The sequence below is a fragment of the Tupaia chinensis genome, unplaced genomic scaffold (assembly GCF_000334495.1).
Source record: "Tupaia chinensis unplaced genomic scaffold, TupChi_1.0 Scaffold149131_1, whole genome shotgun sequence".
Classification (NCBI taxonomy): domain Eukaryota; kingdom Metazoa; phylum Chordata; class Mammalia; order Scandentia; family Tupaiidae; genus Tupaia; species Tupaia belangeri.
Genome location: NW_006208977.1, coordinates 174,157 through 196,763, shown reverse-complemented (window position 1 = coordinate 196,763; position 22,607 = coordinate 174,157). Strand labels below are relative to the sequence as shown.

Sequence of the window (22,607 nt, the reverse complement as noted above, 5' to 3'; positions counted from 1 at the left end):
AGAAGGGATTGAAGGGTGACCCATGGGGATGCTTTCTCTCTTCTCTCTCTCTCTCTCTCTCTCTCTCTATCTCTCTCTGTTTCTCTCTGGCAAGAGCACATGCCCTCTGGCAAATTTTTAAAAAGGAAGAAAGAAAAAGAAATAGAGGTTTATTTAGCTTACTGTTTGGAGGTCCACAGTCCAGGGCCAAGGTCTGGCAAGGCTACAATACAGCAGAGGGCAGGACCTTGAGCTGAGTGTCTGTCTGTAAGCTTTTCCTAGTCCTGGTCTGTATCCAGGTGGGCTCTGCCTGTCTTATTTCCTCTTATAAACACTCTAGAGCTCAATCATGATGCCCTGACTTCATTACACCCAAAAGCACCATCCTTGGACACCACAAAAGGAGTAAGTTTTCACTTAACGTCTTTCTAAAAATTTATTTAACTTTATTTATTCATTTATTTATTTTAATTTGACTAGAGAGTGAGAGAGCAAAAAAGCAAGCCATCAGATCTGAGACTAGAACTATGGTTGGCCAAGTGGGAGAGTCCAGCACCTTAACCACCATGCCACCTGCTGGTTCTCACATCTTTACAATATAACCAAGTCCAACACATGAACTTTTAGGGGACAGATCATTATCCAAACCACAGTACCCTCCTCCTCAACTCATGCACATATACATACAAGTCTCCTCCAATGGCAGAGAACCAGAGTAGGAGCCTGCCCTACTCAGACCACATCTTCCAAATTGCTTCTTGGATATGATTGACAAGGGCCTGCCTCCTGAGAATTCAGGGAAGAGTGTCTCAGAGCAAGGGCACGAGAGAGGGCAGTTCCCTCCTGTCTTCCTCACGGCTACATCTCCCTGACCTGTGCCATGGGGAGAGTTGGCTCTGCACCTTTTTTCATGTGGGAAGGCAGAACCATTCAGGATCTGGTGTTAGAGTTGAGATATGGCCCCAGCAGAGGGTAGGACAAGATGACCAGATGGGATAGGTTCATGGTGGGGATGTGACACCAGTAGGAAGAGGCAGTCAGGCAAACAGGTCTTACTGGAGTGAGAGATAGGAGTCTGGCAGGGGAACATTTCCCAGAGGGAGGCCTTGGGGCTGAGAAGTACATCTGGAAATCTCTCAAATATCCAGGCTATGAGCACCCTAATGGCTTCATTCTAGCCCCCTACTTTAAGTCAAAGTAAAATATTTTTTTAAAGAATTATTTTATTTTACTTCATTTATTTATTTTTATTTTGACCAGAGATGGTCAGAGCGAGAGCAAGAGCATGAGAAAGCAAGCCGCCGGGTCCAGGACTCGAACCGCAGTCAGCCACGTGGGAGTCCAGTCCATGCCAACTGCCAGCCCCAAAGTAAAATAATTCTTAAAAAAATTTTTTTTAAATAAATTTAATTTATTTTACTCTGTCTTTTTCATGATCCTGATTGAAGCCACTCATCAAATTGTCCCAAATCTCCCCTTACTTTTCCCACCCTTCCATGGGGTAAGAGAAGCCCAGAAGGTGTGGCCACTGCTGGCTGGACAGGACAGTGCATCCCCCACCTCTGCTGTCCTGCCTGACTCTACTCAGATGAGCTGAGGCTCTGCCGGCTCCAGCCCAGCCCTACCTTCCCCACGGCCATCTGCCTGGCCAGCCAGCAGGGATCAGGAAGGAGCACAGGTTTCCGAGCAGGAGGAGGGCACCGAGTGAAACTGGGTTCTGCTGCAAGTAGCTTCACACCCCTGGCTAATTCACTGGCCGCTTCCTGCCCGGTCCCCTTCCCCAAAGTAGAGATCACAAACCTCCCAGCTCATAGATGGCCGTCAGGGCCAAATGAAGGGACCTTTGCACGAAGAAGAGCCACACAGGTATCATTGTTATCAGTAGGGAACCTGGGCCAATGCCTTTTTTTGTTATTTATTTTATTTTATGAGAGAGAGACAAATACCCTCAGCAGGATCTCATGCCACAATCCCTCCCCAGGCTTCCCAGCCAGCCGGGATCTTGTAGACTGACTGGGGAAATAAACAAATCTTTCATAAGGCTTCCACTAGTGCAGGGTTGTGCCACTGCAACTGTGCCACCGCAGCTGGGCCCACTGTGAGGCCTTACCTATCAGCTTCTCACCCTGTGGTTTATACCGTTCATTAAACTATTTTCGCTTCAAACAGCCGCTGTACTCCCACACTTTGATTCCTATGGATAAGCCGAAATTGTACATGTTAGGTTGTGTTTCTGAGCTGAGAAAGCAAGCTGCCAGATCCAGGACTCAAACCGCAGTCGGCCATGTGAGAGAGTCCAGTGCACTTAACTACCACGCCACCTGCCAGCCCCAGCTTTTGTAGCTTTTTTTAGGCTCTAGCTACATTTTTATTATTGATGAACAACATGACAAGGAGTACAAAAGAGATCACTGGTGTTCTTTAAATAATAAAATTATTTTTCCCTTACCTTTTTAAATAATTTTTAAAAGAATTATTTTCATTTAACTTATTTATTTTAATTTGACGGGGGTGGGGGGTGGGGGGGGAGTGAAAAACAAGCCACCAGGTCTGAGACTCCAATCACAATGCCCTTAACTACCACACCACCTGCCAGCCCCTAGAAAAGGCTTATTTTAAAACTGAATGCACTTTGAGAGATTACTTGGCAAGTCCATTCTCCCTCTCATTTTACAAATGAGAACACTGAGGCCCAGACTGGTATAGTGAAGCAGTTCAATGTCATTGGTAGAGCCAGAACTAAGGTCACATTGAAGGATGCAGTAATGGGGTGGGGGGAGGGACAAATCATGCCTCCCAGGGTCTGAGGTGAAAGTAGACAGATATCCACTTCCCTGAGATGGGGACCAAGAAACCCTTGGAGTCTTCGCGACTGGCGAGAGGAACTAGTCAAGAACAGCATAATGAAAGAAATGAGAAAAGAGGAAAGAGAGAGCGAGCGACAAGGAGTGGCAGAAGAGGAGGTAGAGATAAAATGAGAAAGGAGAATGGAAAGCGGTCATCTCCCCCCAGGCTCACTTGACCTGCTGCCCCACCTCCCTCTGTCCAAGTGGGATTCAGAGCGAGATTCTGGTGCTGACAGTATCATCCATGGCTACTAAGGTAACTCTGCAAAAGGAAAACTAAACTGAAGGAGTCCTGAGAAGAACGAAATGAGCAGTTGCCACATGGTCATTGAAGAGCAAGCAAAACTACTAATAAGCAGCCCTTATGCTTTTGGGGTTATTATTCAGCTCTGTATTTATTTAAGCAATTACTATGATAAATAAGCAGGTATCACAGAACCTTGTCTTCCCACAAGAGCCCTTTTTTTTTTTTTTTTTGGAGAGGATTTTGTCGGCATGTGCGCTCACCAGAAAGACAGAGACAGAGAGACAGAAAGTGAGAAATCACCCCGGGGGGATAGCCACACCACAATCCCCTCTCCTCCATTCTCCTCTCAGGATCTTGGGCACACACGCACACGCACCCGGCGTGGAGTTTAAGCCATCGGGTCCAGGACTCGAACTGTGGTCGACTACATGGGAGTCCAGCGACATAGCCATTATGCCAACTGATGGTCCCAGGGAGAGCCCATTGTTGAGTGGATGTCTACACCCAGGGCTCTTAGGCCAATGCTCATCTCCCACCACACCAACTGCCCTCGCCTCCCAGCCTCCTTGGGCCCTACCAGCACTTCCAGCAGTCTTAGGGCAGAGATCAGCCAGCTGACATACCACACTAATCTCATCACCTGAACATCATGATGAAAAGCCTGGAGCACCCTGTAGGAAAATAAAATTTCACTTTGAAATTAAGCTTTCAGGGACCAGCAGATGGCGTACTGGTTATGTTGCTGGACTCCCATATGGTCGACTACAGTATGAATCCCAGATCCACAACTTGACACTCAGGTCTGTGCATGTGCATATGCCTGTGCATTCGTGTGTGTGCTCAAAATCCCAAGAGGAGAATGGAAAAGGGATTGTAGTGTGGCCACCCCACCAGGGGGTGATTTCTCGCTTTCTGTCTCTCTCTGTCTCTCTGGTGAGGGCATGTATCCTATATCAAAAAAAGACTCTTGGGACCAGCAGTTAGCGTAATGGCTATGTCACTGGACTCCCACGTAGTCAACCACAGTTCGTGTCCCGGACCCGGTGGCTTAAACTCACACCGGGCGCGTGTGCGTGCATGCCCAAGATCTCGAGAGGAGAATGGAGGAGAAGGGATTGCAGTGTGGCCATCCCCCTGGGGAGTGATTTCTCACTTTCTGTCTCTCTCTCTGTCTGTCTGGCGAGTGCATGCACCCTATAACAAAAAACCTCTCCAAAAAAAACCTCTCAAAAATAAAAACACCCTATAACAAAAACCTCTCCAAAAAAAACTCTCAAAAATAAAAAGTGGGTTTTTTTTGTTTTGTTTTGTTTTGTTTTTAAAGAAGAAATTAGGAACAGCAGATGGTGCAATGATTGTGTTGCTAGAGTCTCACATAGTCGACAGCAGTTCAAGTCCCGGACCTGGCAGCTTGGAATTCACACCAAGTGCCTGTGCATGTGTGCCCCCAATCCTGAGAGGAAAATGGAGATGGGATTGTGGCATGGCCACCCTGGGGGGTGATTTCTTACTTTCTAGCTCTCTGTCTGTCTCTGTTTCTTTGGCGAGCTCATGCACCCTGTAGAAAATCTCTCAAAAAATAAATTAAATAAGCTTTCCATCAAATGAACTGAAGATGGAAGAGGACAAGGAGCCAAAGGAGAGGAGACAGTCTAAAGAAAGGATGAAATGGTTTCTATGTAAACTTCAGGAGCACACGACTATCCAAAAGGCCACGAACCCTGGGACCAGCAGTTAGCGTAATGGCTGTGTCGCTCGACTCCCATGTAGTCGACCATGGTTTGCGTCCCAGACCTGGTGGCTTAAAATTCATGCCGGGCGCGTGTGCGTGCGTGCCCAAGATCCCGAGGAGAATGGAAGAGAAGGGATTGCAGTGTGGCCATCCCCCCCGGGGGGGGGGGGATTTCTCGCTTTCTGTCTCTCTCTCTGTCTGGTGAGCGCACGCGTCCTATAGCAAAAACCTCTTCAAAAAAAAAGGCCATGAACCCTGAGCGCCTGCAGCTCAAAGCCTCTGAGATATACTTGGGGTTAGCTGCAGTTTGGCTGTCACAGTTCAGTAGGATTTTTAAAAGTTTATTTTATATTTGGAAAAGCATTGGTACTTGCACACACGTGCATACACATACAGACACACTCCTTCAGATATTCATGAGGGGCAGTACTTAAGTTAATTTGGGGGAAGGAATTTTAATTACAAATGACCGGCCATTGTTGTACAATGGGCTCAGTCCTTGTTAAATGAATGGATGTTCTCTCTCTCTTTTTCCAGTACCTAGGCTCCTTCTGAGAGCTGATGGGATTTCCCCAAAAAGATTACGGAGCAAGCCAGAAACAGAGATTAAAAACTAGGCATAGCAGGACCAGCAGATGGTGTAATAGTTACATTGCCAGACTCACACATAGTCAATTGTGGTTCGAGGTCCAGTCCAGGCAGCTTAAAACTCACGCCATGCTCATGTGCATGCATGCCCAAAATCCCAAGAGGAGACTAGAGGAGAAAGGACTGTAGTGTAGCCATCCCCCTGGGGGTGACTTTCCACTTTCCATCTCTCTCTCTGTCTCTGTCTCTCCAGCAACCACACACACCTTATAGAGAAAATCTCTCTTTACAAAAAAAAAAAACAAAAAAAAACCACTAGGCATGTCCCAGCAAAGCCTGGATGGCTATACACTACCTGAAACATACCTAGTCTATGCCTTACCTGTGGCTATTAGGGCATGTGATACAGAGAACCTCTCCGAAAGTGACTCCTGCCCCACCAATGAGGCGCCTGATCAGAGGAGGCGCTGAGGGAGGGAAGTTGGTGCCAAAATCTGAGGAGGGTAGGAGAAGCAAGAAATGTACACATTACCTTCCCTTCCAACCTCGGCGCGAGGCTAATGGGGTTAGAGCCAGGCCCCCACAATGGAGACAGTTGGCTGTAGGGATAGGGAGCAACTAGAAATTGTTGGTCAGTGACAACACAGAACGTGGTCATTGAGGTGACCTAGGAAAACCTTAAATTAGAAGCAGCATGCAGGACATGGAAATGAAGAATCCATTTCAGGTACTGCCTCTTGTACAATTGTCTTGAACCGTAGGTTCCTAATTAGCTCTTCACAGGCGAATACTTCTCACTGCCATGTAAATCAACTTGTGATCCAAGGACACAACCAGTTATCTTCTGGGTTACTTTTTTTTTTTTTTTTTTTTGAGAGGTTTTAGCTATAGGGTGTGTGCACTCACCAGAAAGACAGAGAGAGATGAAGAGACAGATGAGAAACCACGCCCTGAGGGGATGGCCATGCTGCAATTTCTTCTCCTCCATTCTCCTCTTGGGATCTTGGGCACACATGCACATGTGCCCGGCCTGAGTTTAAGCCACCGAGTCCAGGACTAAAACCACGTTCGATTACATGGGAGTCCAGCGACATAGCCATTACGCCAACTGCAGGTCTTGTTCTGGGTTACTTTATCTTACTACCTAGCACAGTGGCTTACACATTACCAATGCCATGTATGCTGAACTGAGTTGATTTGAGCACCGTCATTCATTCTCTAAGTACACTGAGCCAGGTGGAAGAGATACACACTCCATGATTGGGCCAGTATTGATATTTGATCGTTTCATCATGAATTTTGGGAGAATGTGGAAACATAGTCAAGAATTCATCAAATTCCTGGAAGAGCATGCCATGTGGGCTTGGATTTCAAAGACTTGGAACAAGAATAAATTACACAGTGGCTAAAGTTCCATTCTGAGTCTGTGATCACAAATGGCCTAGTAATGGGACAATGATCTGGCACCAAAGCAAACTCCTGATGAGCTCAGGCTTGGTTTTCTTATTGCTGCTTTAATAAGTCCACGCAACACAAGGAGCGATAAGAGTGTGTAAGTACAAACAAACAAAATGGCACACGCACAGCCTAGGGAAAATGCCAAAAGACGTAATATAGGCTTTTGTTTGCTCTCTTTTTCTTTCTTTATTTTTCCTTTGTTTTGTTTGTTTTAGACAATTTTTAGTTTTCAGGCCAAAAAAAAGAAAAATGATACATTCATCACTTTAGACAATGACAGAAAGAAAGTAAATATTTGCAACTCTTTTTTTTTTTTTTTGAGAAGTTTTCACTAGAGGGTCCGTGCACTCGCCAGAAAGACAGAGAGAGACAGAGAGACAGAAAGCGAGAAATCACCCCCCAGGGGGGATGGCCACGCTGCAATTCCTTCTCTTTCATTCTCCTCTCGGGATCTTGGACACGCACGCACATGCGCCCGGCGTGAGTTTAAGCCGCCAGGTCGGGGACTCAAACCACAGTTGGCTACATAGGAGTCCAGAAACATAGCCATTATGCTAACTGCTTGTCCCAATATTTCCAACTCTTAATTTTGCTTTGACCTTTCATATCAAGAGGAAAGGTCTCGAACCTGAAAACATACCCAGAAAGAGCTCACAGGGAAGTCAAGACAGGAAAGGAGACACCTAAATGGCTCCTTTTACAGGAGCTCTAGTGTTCTGGGCTAAACAAATCACATCTCAGGACACTGACACACTTTGCCAATGTGACTACACATCAGGTGGGAATCTGTGAGAAGTTAGGGAGACTGGTAGAGGATGGGGACAGGCAAAATTGTCTTTATTTTTAAAAAAGAAAAAATAAGAGGAGGACCAGCAGTTACCATAATGGCTATGTTGCTGGACCCACGTAGTCGACCGTGGTTCACGTCCCAGACCTGGTGGCTTAAGACTCACGCCGGGCGCATGTGTGTGTGTGCCCAAGATCCCGAAAGGAGAACAGAGGAGAAGGGATTGCGGCGTGGCCATCCCCCATCCCCCCTGGGGGGTGATTTCTCGCTTTCTGTCTCTATGTCTCTCTCTGTCTGTCTGGCGAGCGCACGTGCCCTATAGCAAAAATCTCTCCAAAATAAAAAAAAAAAAAGAAAAATAAGAGAAATTCTGGAAACAACAGACTAGTCACCTTGATACTAACCCGCAGCAGGATTTTAAAATAGTTCATCAGAAAAAATTTGAGAGATTTTTGCTATAGGGCATGTGCACCTGCCAGAGAGACAAAGAGACAGAAAGCAAGAAATCGACCCCTCCCCAGAGGGGACAGCCACACCTCAATCCCTTGTCCTCCATTCTCCTCCCAGGATTTGGGCACACATGCACATGTGCCCAGCATGAGTTTCAAGCCATTGGGCCCAGGACTCAAACTGAGGATGGCCACATGGGAGTCCAGTACCTTAACCACTAGGCCACCAGCTGGACCCCATCAAATATTTTTTAAATATTTAGGAGGGGCTGGCAGGCGGTATGGTGGTTAAGGGTGCTGGACTGCCCCCGGGCCAACCACAGTTCAAGTCCTAGACCTGGCAGCTTGCTTTCTCACTTTCCCTCTCCCTCTTGCTCTTTCTCTCTGTCCTTCCCTGGTACAATTAAAATAAGTAAATAAATAAAATTAAATTAAATAATTCTTTAAAAATTAAAAATATTTAGGAAAGGAAGTGACAAGCACAGAGATTCAATAAAAACAAGGCAGGCCATGCTGATCTCATTTTCTCTTCTAAGAGCACTATTAGACAGGTAAATCAAATAAATTCAGACATAGCATTGATTCCTGCCATTGACAAGGTCCTTCATTATGTTCGGTGGTAAACAGTGGGCTTCATTATTGAATGATTCTACCAGCGCATAACTTGTGTCTACCTAAACCCAAAGGGTGTTGACCGAGTGCTACATGATTCTGAATTTGGCCCAATGCTATTCAATATTTTCACCAGCAGGTTAAGATATAAGAAAAGCTGGTCCAGCCTAGGTAGCATAGTCCATAGTATAGTGCACTGTGGTGCTGGAAGCCACACAGTCACCATGGGTTCAGATCCTCAGACAGGTTGACCTAAAACACACCAGGCATGTGTACATGCCTGGGACCCTCCCAAGCTTGAGAACTGGAGGAAGGAGATCACGGTGTGACCAGGCCCTGTGGAGGATATTAATCTCTCTCCCTTTCACTCTCTCTCTCTCTCTTTTGCTTGCACATACTCACACTCTTTAACATAAATAAACTTATTTTTTAAAAAAAGGAAGAAGAAAAGGTTACCAATTTTACAGGTGACACTAGACTAAGAAAAGGAGCTAATATACTAGACTCAGAATCAGCTAAACTATCTCAGCAACCATGATATGACAAAATTAAAGTAAAAAAACAAACAAAAACTCCACCCTACAATGTATAAATCCTTAGATACAATTATAGCACAGAGTCTCTAGAAACAAGCCCAGTAATGCTAAAGTACTATTCTCTCGAGATTAGGCCATCAAATGTCAAAGAGAAAGAGATTTGCCTTGACACTGGTCATAGGAAAAGATACAGAAGATATTTCTGGTGAATTCCACCAGGAATTTCAGATTATGCCCTCTGAAACCCATTTGAAGATGGTTTCTCAATTGTCTAAAGGTTTAATAAATGCTTTCCATTAATATTAGAGACTTTATATGTCCAGTGGAGAATGAAATACTAAAGGCAAAGAGGATCAGGACCCATGAAGGAAAGTGGAAAATGTGGTATGAAAACAAAAATATCCTCCAGAAGGACATGAAAGCTATCCTCAAGTACCTAAAAATTGTCTTCTGAATGAGAAATCACACAAGTTCACACGGTTCAGGTGGCTTTAAAGAGAGGAGTGAGACCGGTTCCCAGGGGTCACAGGGACTAAGACTCGGGCTTTAAGGTATTTCTTCTTCTTTTTGTTTTTAAAGAATTATTTATTCATTTAATTCCATTTGTTACACTATTTTATAATTTGACCAGAGAGAGAAAGACAGAGAGAGAAAGGGAAAGCGAGAAACCAAGCCACCAGGTCCACGACTCAAACCTGTCGTTCATGTGGGAATCCAATACCTTTAACCACCACGCCACCTGCTGGCCCAAGGTGTTTCTTCTAATCTTGCCACCCAAGAACAGAATGAGCTTCCATGGGAGGCGGTAAGCTCTTGGCCAGTGAGTGGCTGGATCATCAAGTCAGACATGTAGGTTTAAGATGCTCTGTTTCTCTGCTCTGTAGCTCATCGTGTGATTTATTCCCTGCATGCAACACCATGATCTAACCACCATGATCTAATGAAGAAGGCAATATGAAGTGGAGGTTAAAAGTTCAGCATCAGCCTGTCCGGGTTTAAATCCCACCTCTCTGTGTGACCCAAGTGACCTGGAGCAAGTTAATTAACTGCCCTGGACTACAGTGTCTGCATCTGAAAAAATGAGAGTGAATTAAGCATCAATCCCAAGGGTCTACTGCAAGGATTGAGTTAATGCACAAGAAGCACTCAGAGCAGAGGCTGGCACACAGCAAATGCAAAACAAGACAGCGATTTATTCTAATGACTCTGCAATTCTTTTAGTCCTCTGAAGATTCTTGGCTACCAATTCTGGACAAAGTGTGATGTTCACCTGAGCATATAGAAAAATATGAAGATTAAGGAGGACATTTGGGCATATAAAAGTTACTATAAACATACAGAGAAAAGCACTGCGCAGAGCAAAAGAGAGCAACTGGAAAAACAACTCTGTTCACCAACCCACATGATTTCTTTTTTTTTCTCCAAAGTCCATTTATTTATTTTTTTCCATGGGAGAGAAACAAAGAGAGACAGGCACCCCAATGGAGTCCCCAGGCTGTGATCCATTCCCAGCTTCGGCCAGCCCAGGTCACGGCCGTAGGTCCCCAGTATAGAGAGGGAGACTCCCCTAGATGCAACCTGGAGACCTTCCCACGTGGGTCAATTGCACTTTCACTGTGCCATGACCTGGCCGCAGACCTGCATGGTCTCTAAAGCCAGCTACCAGGGGCAGATATTCCTGCCCCTGTCACTCAAGGATGTAAGCTGCTGCCTCCCAGTCACTGTGGTTAACAAAGGTCTACTATATGGATCCTGGTGTCTAGGGAGCTGCCTCCACTGAGGATGGTGCTGGCTTCTCAGGTTCCTCTCCCAGATCTACAATCCGGATGGTGTTTTCCTTCTTGGAGAGCCAGAAGGCAGCGTAGATTGGCTCTGAAAACTTGCAGTCAAACTTGTGAATCAACGTCATGGAATGATACTCTACACCATGAAAGGAAAGCGTCCCTCCTGGGAAATCAATGAAGATCCCCAGCCTGCGGAAGGGGCTGGCGTTGAGTGGGGTCTCTGTGTCACTGTGCCAGGCTGTGAACTCCTTCCCATTCCAATGAAGGCTCCAGGAGAAGTTGTTTCCCGAAATGCAACTGTTGCGCTCCGCCCCTTTCCGGTCGATGCCTTTGCAGGTCAGGCCAACATAGATACCTGCCCCGGAGATCTCTACCTCGAAATAGTACCTGTGCAGGTACAGACTCTGTTGGGACAGTACCTGCCGCCAGTGCGCAAACCTGCTGGGGAGGTCCGGGTAGGGATGCTCCCAGGGCGTGGTGTTGGTGACCTTGCGGTTGTCATCCTGCAGCCGGAGGTATCTGTGGGCTGTGTCCACATCAAACGTGATATCATGTGCATCTGGAAAGATAAGGAAGAGTCAGTTTAGGAACAAAGAGCTGATTAGACAAAACACTTTACTTGAACCCAGCTGACCTCCAGTGTATGTATGGAAAACATTCTTCTCCCTGTTCTCTGTTTATGCAGTCCCCTTGTCCCCTTAGGGCAAGATGAGTGAGGACCAGCAAAAGGAAGAATGCAAGTCATTCTACTTCCTTCCTGAAGCTCAGATTGCTTGGGGTATACTATACTGTTTGTTGAACTGAATCAAGAAATAAAGTAATTTGCTATTCCTTCAAGAAATATGTACAAGATGCCTTCTAAAACTTCATGGAAAATGCATATTATAAAAAAATATGGACCAGCCAGTGGCATGCTGATTAAAGTAGTTAGATCCCACATGGCCAATGGCATGGTTTGAGCCCCAGATCCAGTGACTTGAGTTAAAAAAAAAAAAAAACAAAAAAAAAACAGGTGCGTGTATATCCATGCCCAAAATCTCAAGAGAAGAAAGAATGAGAAGGGATGGAGGTGAGGCCATTCTCTCTTAGGGAGTGTTTTCTCACTCCCCTCCCCTACCTCTGTCTCTCTCCAGTGAGTACACACACCCTATAGTAAACTGAAAAGAAAAATATGCATGGATTTTAATATTTTTGCACTTGTACTTTAATTCCATTTTCCATAAACTTTTTGAAGTCTCCTCATATTGAAAGCAAGACCCTTTTCTACCCAGTGTTGGCAAGGGGTTGGGAATATAGGGATTCATATACCCACATATGACTCATCCATTCATGTTTTTAAATATTTAACCAACATTTAGCAAGCTATCAAACATTCTCATAAACATATGCTCTTCACAGTCCAAGAGAACAAAAGCACCTCCACGCTCCCAGTTATTCAAGTCAAATGCAAAGTCATTTGTGATGTTTTCTGTGCCTTTCCTCCTTACTGCCCCTGCCATCCATCTCCCCACACACAAGTAGCAGCAAACCCTATAGATTCTACCCACTTCTCTTCTGTTTCAACCCCATCTGAGCCACCACCAAGTCTTACCTGCACTAGTGCAATTGGCTCCCTACTGCCTGTGTCACTCTCTCTTGCCCCCTTGATACTTTCTACTCAAGACAGCCATGGTGCTTGTTCTTCATAGGCTAGGGCGAGTCACATCACCCCGATTAAAACCCAGATGACACCTCTTGTTCTTAAGATAGAGCAATGATGCCTTCCTGGCCTGCCAAGGCCCTGCATGGCTGGCCCTCACCTGCTGTTTCCTGCTCCCTCCCCCTTGATCACCACACTCCTGAGTCACCTCCATCTCAGACCTACTGGATGCTCAAGCCACTTTGGGGCTTTAGTACCCTGTTCCCTCTGCAACGTGATCATCATCCTACTCTGAATTTGGGTAATTCCTTCCGATCCTTTAAGGTTGTGGCTTAGAGTTTACATCTTCAAAGAGGCCCTTCCTGATTCCTAAATCATTTTCTCTCCAAGCACCTTGGCTTTTTTTTTTTTCTTTCTTTCTTTTTTTAGAGGTTTTTTTTTTTTTTTTTTTAAATTTTTTTTTTTTTTTTTTTAAATTTTTTTTTTTTTTTTTTTAAATTTTTTTTTTTTTTTTTTTAAATTTTTTTTTTTTTTTTTTTATGCTATAGGGCACATGCGCTCATCAGAGAGACAGAAAATGAGAAATCACCCCCTGGGGGGATGATCATGCCGCAATCCCTTCTCCTCCATTCTCTTCTCAGGACTTGGGCACACACATGAACATACCCTGCATAAATTTTAAGCCACTAGATCCCAAACTCTAACCATGGTCAACTATGTGGGAGTCCAGCGACATAACCATTATGCCATCTGCTGGTTCTGCACTGTGGCTTTTTTATTTTTTAAGAATTATTTATTTAATTTTATTCATTCATTTATTTTAATTTGACCAGAGAGAGGTACAGAGAGAGAGAGAGGGAAAGTGAGAAAGCAAGCCACCAGGTCCAGGATTAGAACCATGGTCAACCATGTGGGAGTATCCAGCGCCTTAACCACCATGCTGCCTGCTGGTCCCATGCACTTTGGCTTTTTAAACTTCACATACTCATGACAGTTTGGAATTTGTTTCATGCTTGTCCTGCTAATCCACAAGCTTCACATTTTGTGTGAGACTCTCGTGGGGATCTTGCTCAGAAAAGATGCTTAGTACATCTGAGGACTTCGGAAGATTGTGGGGAAATAGAATTAAACTACAAGTTTATTTTGGTGCAGAACATTTTTGAAATCCATGTAGAATTTGTTCAAAATACACATTTTCCATGAACTTTGTGAAGAGCCTTATACTTGCCATATAAATGAGCATTCTAAAGGTTACTAAAAAGATGCTGTAATTAAAAAAAAATTCTTAACCCAGAGTTTTCCAAACTTCTTTGTGTCTAAGTAAGAGAAGTTCTTAGTGCTCAGTAAGAATACCCTCTGGGGCCAGCAGGTGGTATGGTAGTTAAAGGTGCAGGACTCACACATGGCTGACCGCAGTCTGAGTCCTGGACCCGGCAGCTTGCTTTCTCACTTTCTTTCTCTCTCTCTCTCTCTCTGTCTGTCTCTCTCTCTCTCTCGCTTTGTCTCTCTCTGGTCAAATTAAAATAAACAAATAAGTAAAGTTAAATAAAATAATCCTTAAGGAAAAATATTTTTAAAAAGAAAAAAAACACATCCTGGGGGGCGGGGAAAAGGACACAACCATCTAATAAGGAAAAAAGGAACATGAGGTGAATGGTCTGCAGTTCTGTCACTAAAAGTGGCCCATGGGGACCGGCAGATGGTATAGTAGTTATGTCATTGGACTCCCACATGGCTGACAAGTTCCAGATCCAATGGCTTGAAAGTCACACCAGGTGTATGTGTGTGTGTGTGTGTGTGTGTGTGTGTGTGTGAGTGAGTGCTTAAGATCCTGGGAAGAGAACAGAGAAGAAGGGATTGTGGTGTGGCCACCCCCGACTACCCCCAGAGGAGGGTGATTTCTCACTTTCCTTTTCACTGTATCTGTCTCTTTACTGCCAGAGTATGCACCCTAAGACAAAAATCTCTCTAAAATAATAATAATAATAATAATAATAATAATAATTAAAGCAGTCTGTATCCAAGGAATATTGCAGGATTTGATCCCTTTATGAATCTTGTGATAGATGAACGTGTGGAGATGGCAATTAGTGGGCAACAGAATAATATTGGAATGGTGGGGGCCGGCAGGTGGCATGGTGGTTAAAGGCACTGGATTCCCACATGGCCGACCGGGGTTTGAGTCCTGAACCTGATGGCTTGCATTCTCACTTTCTCTGTCTCTCTCTGTCTGTCTCTCTCTCTCTCGCTCTGTGTGTGTGTGTGTGTGTGTGTGTGTGTGTGTGTGTGTGTCCCTCTCTGGTAAAATTTAAAAATAAAATAAAGTTAAAATAAAATAATTCTTTAAAAAAATATTGGGATTGTGGTAATATGAGGAAATAGTATCATGTTAGAAGCCTTGGAATGAGTATAAATAATGGCTTTTCATCTGAAAAATCCATGTCCCCTCTACAAATGGCCTGTTTTACTATGGTGTGAAAATGAGGTCATGTACATTTTATATAACATTTAGTGAAATAAAAAATAATAATAAAAGCAACCCAACAGCACAGTGGCCACACTTTAACTTGGAACTCTTTTGGCAATCCTTTGTACCCAGATTTGAAACAATGTTCTTCTCATCTAAGAGGATCCAACACTCCTTGGAGGGTACATGACTCTGTGTCTCGGGACAAGGAAATCAGAATGGGTCTGGGACATTCTGTTAGTGCCACAAAGCCACAGTATTTTTAAGAATGTCAAGGGCAGAATGACAGTACTTCAAGGAGAAAACAACCAGCTTGAAAGTGGCTCAAACTGGCCAAGTTGGCGATTTGAGCCATAGAACTTTGACAGTTGAGACCGTAGAAGGCCAAATTCACAATAATATTGTTAAAAGAAAAATAAACCAGTCAATTTAATGGGGTATAGTTTTTAATAGAGCAAATGTTAACAGGATTGAAATTGGGCAGTTGGTTCTGGATTTGTGGACAATTCTGCCAGCCTCATGGTCAACTCAGCATTTAAGTCAGCAGAACAAGAAAGTGCCGTATAAAACAAGTAAGTGGGGGAGTGAGGTGGAGAAACTATTGGTTACATTTTGAAGTTTGTATTAACCTGGCTTAAAAGGCAGGATGCCTGTGGTTGACTAAAGCCCAACTGTTGTAATTGGCCATAACCCAGCAACTAGTTCAGAAAAACAGCCTAACATATACGGTTTTGGCTTATCTATAGGAATAAAAGTGTGGAAGTACAGTGGCTGTTTTAGGCCAAAATATTTCAATTTAACAATACCAAAAAAAGAGAAATGTTAATAGCACATGTGAAAAAAGATACTTGTAATGCACAAGAAAATGGATTTTAATAAGATATCTTGTTTTTCATTTTAATGTTAAGAATAAAGGGCATTTGGGTTCTTGCATTAGAGGCAGGAAAAAATGAAACTGTGGAAGCCAAGAGGTCCTGGGGAAAAATAGGAGCTGGGGCAAGAATAGGAGATGAGTCATCAGAATCTGAAGCCCCAAATAATAATTGAGGAAAGGGCAGTTCAGGGGTCAGCCTGTAGCCTCGTGTTTACAGGAAGCCAGATCTCATATGCTGACCATGGCCCAAGTACCAGCCCTGGTGGCTTGAAAACCACATCGGGTGCACATGCATGTGTGTCCAGAATCCTATCAGGGTGGAGCAATGGAGGAGAAGGGGTTAAGCATACCCATTGAGGGGATGCTTTTTCCCTCTCCCTATTTCCCCCTCACAAGTGTACATGCTGTCTGACAATTAAGAAAAGAAAAGGGAAAAAGAAAAAAAAAAACAAGAGTCAGCCAGTGGTCACCCTCAGAGAACAAGCAGAAGCAGGTTCAATGGCATGTTCCAAGAAGATGTGATCAAAATGAGCACTGACTGGGGACAGCAGGTGGCATGGTGGTTAGGGGACAAGACTCCCACATGGCTGACTGTGGTTCAAGTCCTGTACCTAGTATCTTGCCTTCTCACTTTCCCTCTCTCTGTCTCTGTCTGTCTCTCTTTCTCTCTCTCTGTATGTGTCTCTCTGGTGAGCACATGAGCCCTGTAGAAAATTTTTAAAATAATAATAATTATTAATAAAATTAAATAGATAATTATTTTTAAAAACTTGTTTTTAATAAGCATTGACTACACAGGTGCAATCTTTCCTTTATATATAAAACCATGATGAAACACCATGGTTTTATATATTGATTATAATAAAGCACATTTTAATTTATTATTTTCTGAGGACAGGTTTAATGAGTTTCTTCCAAGTATATGCTTGGAAGAGAGGATGATATGAATAAATTTATAAAGAAAAACAACCACCAATACATCTAATTAGATAAGAAGACAAGTTGATGGCATAATTCCATTTTTTTAGTTGACAAGGAACATACAACATAAAATATGTGTAAATTGTGAAATGGCTACATCAAGCTCATTAACACATGTATTATCTCACATATTATTATTATTCTTGTGTGATTAGAACACTTAAAATCTATCCTGCTGGCAATTTGCAAGTATGTAATACCTTGTTACTAGCTTCAGTCACCTGTTGTACAATAGATCTCATGAACTTGTTCTATAGTGAAATATGGACCAGAGATCATTTTTAAAATGCTAACAGAAAAATTAAAAGAATAATAAAACAAAAATGCTCACAGATTAGATCAATTCTGCATTATGAAGGACAATGGGTTATGTAGTTCTGGCCAAGCCAGACTTAAAAATGTACCATCTGAGGGAACCAGCAGTTAGCGTAATGGCTATGTCGCTGGACTCCCACGTAGTCGACCGTGGTTCGTGTCCCGGACCCGGTGGCTTAAAACTCACGCCGGGCGCATGTGCGTGCGTGCCCAAGATCCCGAGAGGAGAATGGAGGAGAAGGGATTGCGGCGTGACCATCCCCCCGGGGGGTGATTTCTCGCTTTCTGTCTCTATGTCTCTCTCTGTCTGTCTGGTGAGCGCACGCACCCTACAGTGAAAATCTCTCCAAAACAAAAAAAACACAAAAAGTACCATCTGATAACTGACCAGGACTCTCCTAAGTGCCAAGGTGATGAAAAATAAAGAAAGACTGAGGAGAAGACTAAAGAGACAGGGAGACATTGGTGATCCTGGATTGGACTTGGGGCCAGAAGAAAAAAAAAATATATATATATATACGTAGAAAAATTAGTGAAACCTAAAAAATTCTCTAGATTAGTTCATAGCCTTGTAGCCACGTTAATTTCTTGGGTTTCACCAATGTACTATTCTTCTGTAAAGTGGGGAAAATGAGAGAAAATTATACAAGAATTCTTTGCCCTATTTTTACAATGTTTTTTAAGTTTGAAATTATTTCAGAATGAAAAGTTAAAAAAAAAAAACATTTAAGTTTCTTTCTTTCTTTTATGAGCGACAGAGAGAAGGATAGAGTCCCCCAACAGCAACATGTCAGGCCCAGATTCCCACCCAACCTCCCAGCCTTTCAGTTAGCCAGAATCATTGGTGGACCAGGAATTGAACCCAGGGCTAAACACATGACAGAGATGCCCTATCACCTGTGTCACTTAGGCTGGGCCAAAGTTTTAAAATGTTTTTAATTACATTTTTTAAAGTTTATAATTTAGGAACAGACATGAGATTGCAAGAACATGAAGCCGATAGAGAAATGGTAGATTTTGCTCTAGCAAAGCATCACACTGACCTTGACAGAGAAAGGGAAAGCCGTTCACAACTTACATTGGAGGAACTGTTCCCTGGTGGTGGGCTCAGGTTTAGAAGGCCAATATTTGCGTGGAACCACGGCAGACACTTGGGTCCTGATGTCATACTCCTCTAGAAAAATCAGAGAGTTGTGAGTGTACACCTGTCCAGCTGACCAGGAGAACCTGAGAAGCAGGACTTCCAGGTCACCCTGGGGAAGAAGGAGTTGCTGCCTAATAATATCTCAGAGAAGCATGCCCAATGGACCCAGGGAAAAAAAGATACCAGATTGGCCCAGATTTGACTTAAAAGTATAGGTCTCAGCAACCTGAGAAGCTAGTCCTAGAATGCCAGCCAACTGTGCAATGTGACTAACTCACTTTCTGTGAGTCTCAATGGTAAAATAAAAATACTAAAGTAATGTTCCGTAGTAACATGGCTAACCGAAGAGCAGCTTTGATAATGAGATGTTTCTCCATATTTCAACCTCCTTTTTCCTGGTCCTCTCCCACTCTCCCCATCAACCACTCCTAGGGACACACCACCACAGCCCATGGCCCGGAAAGCTTCTCACCGTCCTTGGCAAACTCCTGGAGCTTTTCCTTGTAGTTCTCCAGCAGCTGGATTAAGTGTACAGTGGAGTCCGTGATGACCTTGCGGATTCCCGAGAGTTTATCCTTTAGCCCTATGTAAACGCTGGGGAAGGCACCATCTTCAGCACTCTTAAACTTGGAGTATTCCTGCAGAAAAAGGAATGGCAGAGCTTGCTTTGGTTCCTATCCCTTTTAATTTGGACTGTTCTCCCCATTATATCACTTTTTGCATCTGTAAATGTAGATAGCAACACGTATGTCACAAAGACAGTGCAGGTGTCCAGCTCAGAATCTAACAACACAGAAAACGCCTTCCCTATGCTGCTAGACCTTACAAAAAGTGGGTCTTTAAAAATTCAAATAGGAGGGGCTGGCAGTAGCATGGTGGTTAAAAGCACTGGACTTCCACATGACCAACCACGGTTCAAGTCCCGGGCCCGGTGACTTGCTTTCTCATTTTGCCTTTGTGTCTCTCTCTGATCAAATTGAAAAAAATAATAACAATAAACAAAGTTAAATAAAATAATTCTTAGAAAATCAAATGGGGGCTTATGCAGGTGGCATAGTGGTTTAAGTGCTAGACTCCCACTTGGCCAACCATGGTTCAAGTCCTGGACCTGGTGACTTGCCTTTTCGTTTTCTCTCTCTATATGTGTCTCTTTTTAGTGAGCATTCATGCCCTGTAGCAAATTTTAAAATAATGATAATAAAATTAAATAATTTTTTTAAAATTTCAAATAGGAGGGCCAGCACCCCTGCCCCCTCAGTTAAGTAGTAACAAGACAGGAATTAGACCCAGTGAACAGGTAATAGTGTGGGGACCCATAACATAGAGTCACTTTGATAGGAAATGGACACACATATATTAAAGTAGAGCCATCTTACAAGGTAGAGTCACTCTGGTCAAGTTTTTAATAAAAATCATTTACTGTTCTCACTAGAAATCAAGTACCAGAGCTGTTTACAGCTTGCTTGATGAATCCAGCCCACCAGGAATGCAACCAAACCCTCTGTGAAAATTCCTCTCTCCACCCTCCTCCCACTCGGCTCTTTGTGCCCGTAAGGTTGTTATCGTCCTTCCGTATCCCAGATACACACAGAAATTCACCACCAGGGTGGGACACTAGGTCAACATCCTGATTCCCACTGGGGCAATAAACTAATTGGGCGGTGATCTAGATATGGATGTGCTTACTTTCACAGGCCACATGTGTGATGAGATCATTAAATTCCTCACCTGCGAGACACACGCAAGCACAGGAAAAAGCCCAGGAAACCAAACGAAGAAGCCAGGTACAATTGCAGAACATCCATTGCTAAATATTCATTATTATTTATTTTAATTTTATTTATTCATTTTTAAATATTTTATTGAAATTTATTATTCTCCCCTGAATCTTTGATATTCTTATCTTTATGACCTATTTATTATAATTGTATAAAGGAATAAATACAAGTTTACGTGATAGGCCACGGTCAGCTAGTATGAAACTTACATTTTGGGGGATCAGCAGATGGCATAATGGTTACATCGCTGTACTCCCACGCAGTCAAATGCCATTCGAGTCACAGACCCAGCAGCTTAAAACTCACTCTGGGTGCATGCTTGTGAGTGCCCAAGGCCCTAAGAGGAGAATGGAGGAGAAGGAATGTGGTGCAGCCATCCACCTGGGGAGGTGAGGATTTCTCAGTTTCTGTCTCTCTGTGTCTCTCTGTCTCTCTGGTGAGCACATGTGCCCTATACCAAAAATCTGATTATTTACACTGATTTTTTTAAGTTTTTAATTGTCTTTTATTATTATTATTATTATTAGAGAGAGAGAGGTAGGAAGAGAAAAAAGAGTGAGAGGGAGAGATGTTCAAAAATATTTATTTATTTACCTATTTATTTGTTGTGATTTTTGAGGTCACCAGGTCCAACACTTGAACTATGGTCAGCCCTGTGGGAGTCCAGTGCCTCAACTATCATGCCACCTGCTGGGCCCTTTCTCACTCTTTAAAAGGTTAACTATTAGTTGTTTTTAGATGCTGGAATTATGGATTTTTTTCTTGTATTTTTTTTCTATATTTTCCAAGTTTTTTTCACAATTAACATTTTGTTTGTAAAAAAAAAGGGGGGGGGAGGGGATTGTTTTTTAAAAAATGCAAGCAAAAAAATTATTCATATCTCAGAATTTTAGAGTTGAATGGAGTCTTGGAAATATGACAAGTGAGGAATATGAGACCCAGAGAAGCTGAGTGAGGTACTAAACACTGCACAGCTATCTAGTGACAGTTCCAGGATAATGGAATTCACCACCAGCCTAGTGTCCCTTCCCTGCAGGATGGCCTGATCTTCAGACCTGGCTCTAATGGCATATCCTTCAATGTACAGTGATACGTTGTAATGAAAAGTTCCATCTCCTAGGCTGAGCTTTCCTCCACTACCCCAGAGCACACAACCCTCTCTGCAAAGCAGATTTTGTCTCATCCCTGCCAGGCCAACCTCCCTGTGACTGCCAGAGTGGCTTATAAAACACAGTCATCTGCTTTCATCCCTCCTCCACTCAGTCTACTCATTCTTCCCCAGCCAGATCCCTCGCTGCCCCTGCCAGCCTCATCTCCCCTGAGTGGAGAAGGCCACACCGCAACCCCTTCCTCTTCATTCTTCTCTTGGGATCTTGGGCATGCACACACACGTGCCTGGTGTGAGGTTTAGGTTGCCAGGTCAGGGACTCAAACTGCAGTCAACTATGTAGGAGTCCAGCAACATAACCATTACGCCATCTGGTGGTCCTATCATGCTCTATCCTTCTGAAAGTCCCCTGGGACCCTAAGTCAGCTGTGCTTTCTAGAAACTCTCTGCCTTTGCTCATGCTGCTCCCTCTGTCTACCTGGACCATGCTGTGCCCTGAACCGTACTCATCCTCCAGGACCTGCCTTAGGCTTCCCTGCTCTGAGCAGTCCTCCCCCGTCCCCTTCCTATTCTCTGCTGAATCAAGACCAGCTCCTCTTGGCTCCCACTGCTCCCTGTGCACCCTGCTTTTTGAAGAGCAGTCCCAGTCACAGATCTGTGACAGGTCCGACAGAGCGAGGGTGCTCCATGGTGCCTTTTCGCAGGTGCTTCAGTCTCCCCGCCATCCCACTTCATACCTCCAGGAACAGGACAGTGTTGCTGATGGCCGCCAGTCTCTCCAGCTCCTGCTTGCTTTTCTCCATCTCTGTGTTTCTGTGTTCCAGGTGGGTCTTGATGCCATTGGCCTGGCTCAGCGCCGCTTGCTCCTTCTCCTCCAGAAAGAGCATCACATCGGCCTGGGCCTTCCTCACAGCAGCAAGGAGTTCCCCAAACTTCTCCTCAGCCACCACCTTGACCTCGGACACCGACACCTGGCAGGGGCAAAGCAGCCAAGAACCCATTAGTAGACGGCCAACTGTACAGAAGCTCAACACACAGAAATGTAAACTCGAGGGACCAGCAGTTAGTGTAATAGCTATGTTGCTGGACTCCCATGTAGTCCACTGTGGTTCGAGTCCCAGACCCGGTGGCTTAAAACTCACACCAGGCACATGTGCATGCGTTCCCAAAATCCCAAGAGGAGAATGGAAGAGAAGGGATTGCGGTGTGACCATACCCCCTGGGAGGTGATTTCTCGCTTTCTGTCTCTCTGTCTCTCTCTGTCTGGCGAGCGCACATGCCCT

The 22,607-nt window shown here is 44.0% G+C and overlaps 1 protein-coding gene across 1 annotated transcript in view; it reads right to left on the bottom strand.

Annotated features, from left to right (window-relative positions):
* Window positions 1-10,686: 10,686 nt before the first annotated feature.
* The window catches only part of TRIM16 (tripartite motif containing 16), a 25,805-nt gene continuing 13,884 nt past the window's right edge, over window positions 10,687-22,607 (bottom strand). The window contains exons 3-6 of the mRNA XM_006170888.3: window positions 22,062-22,295; window positions 18,911-19,076; window positions 18,373-18,468; window positions 10,687-11,577 (exon numbers count right to left, since the gene is read on the bottom strand). Coding sequence (XP_006170950.1) covers window positions 10,994-11,577; window positions 18,373-18,468; window positions 18,911-19,076; window positions 22,062-22,295 — 1,080 coding nt within the window. The 3' untranslated portion in view covers window positions 10,687-10,993. The remainder of the gene's footprint in view (window positions 11,578-18,372; window positions 18,469-18,910; window positions 19,077-22,061; window positions 22,296-22,607) is intronic.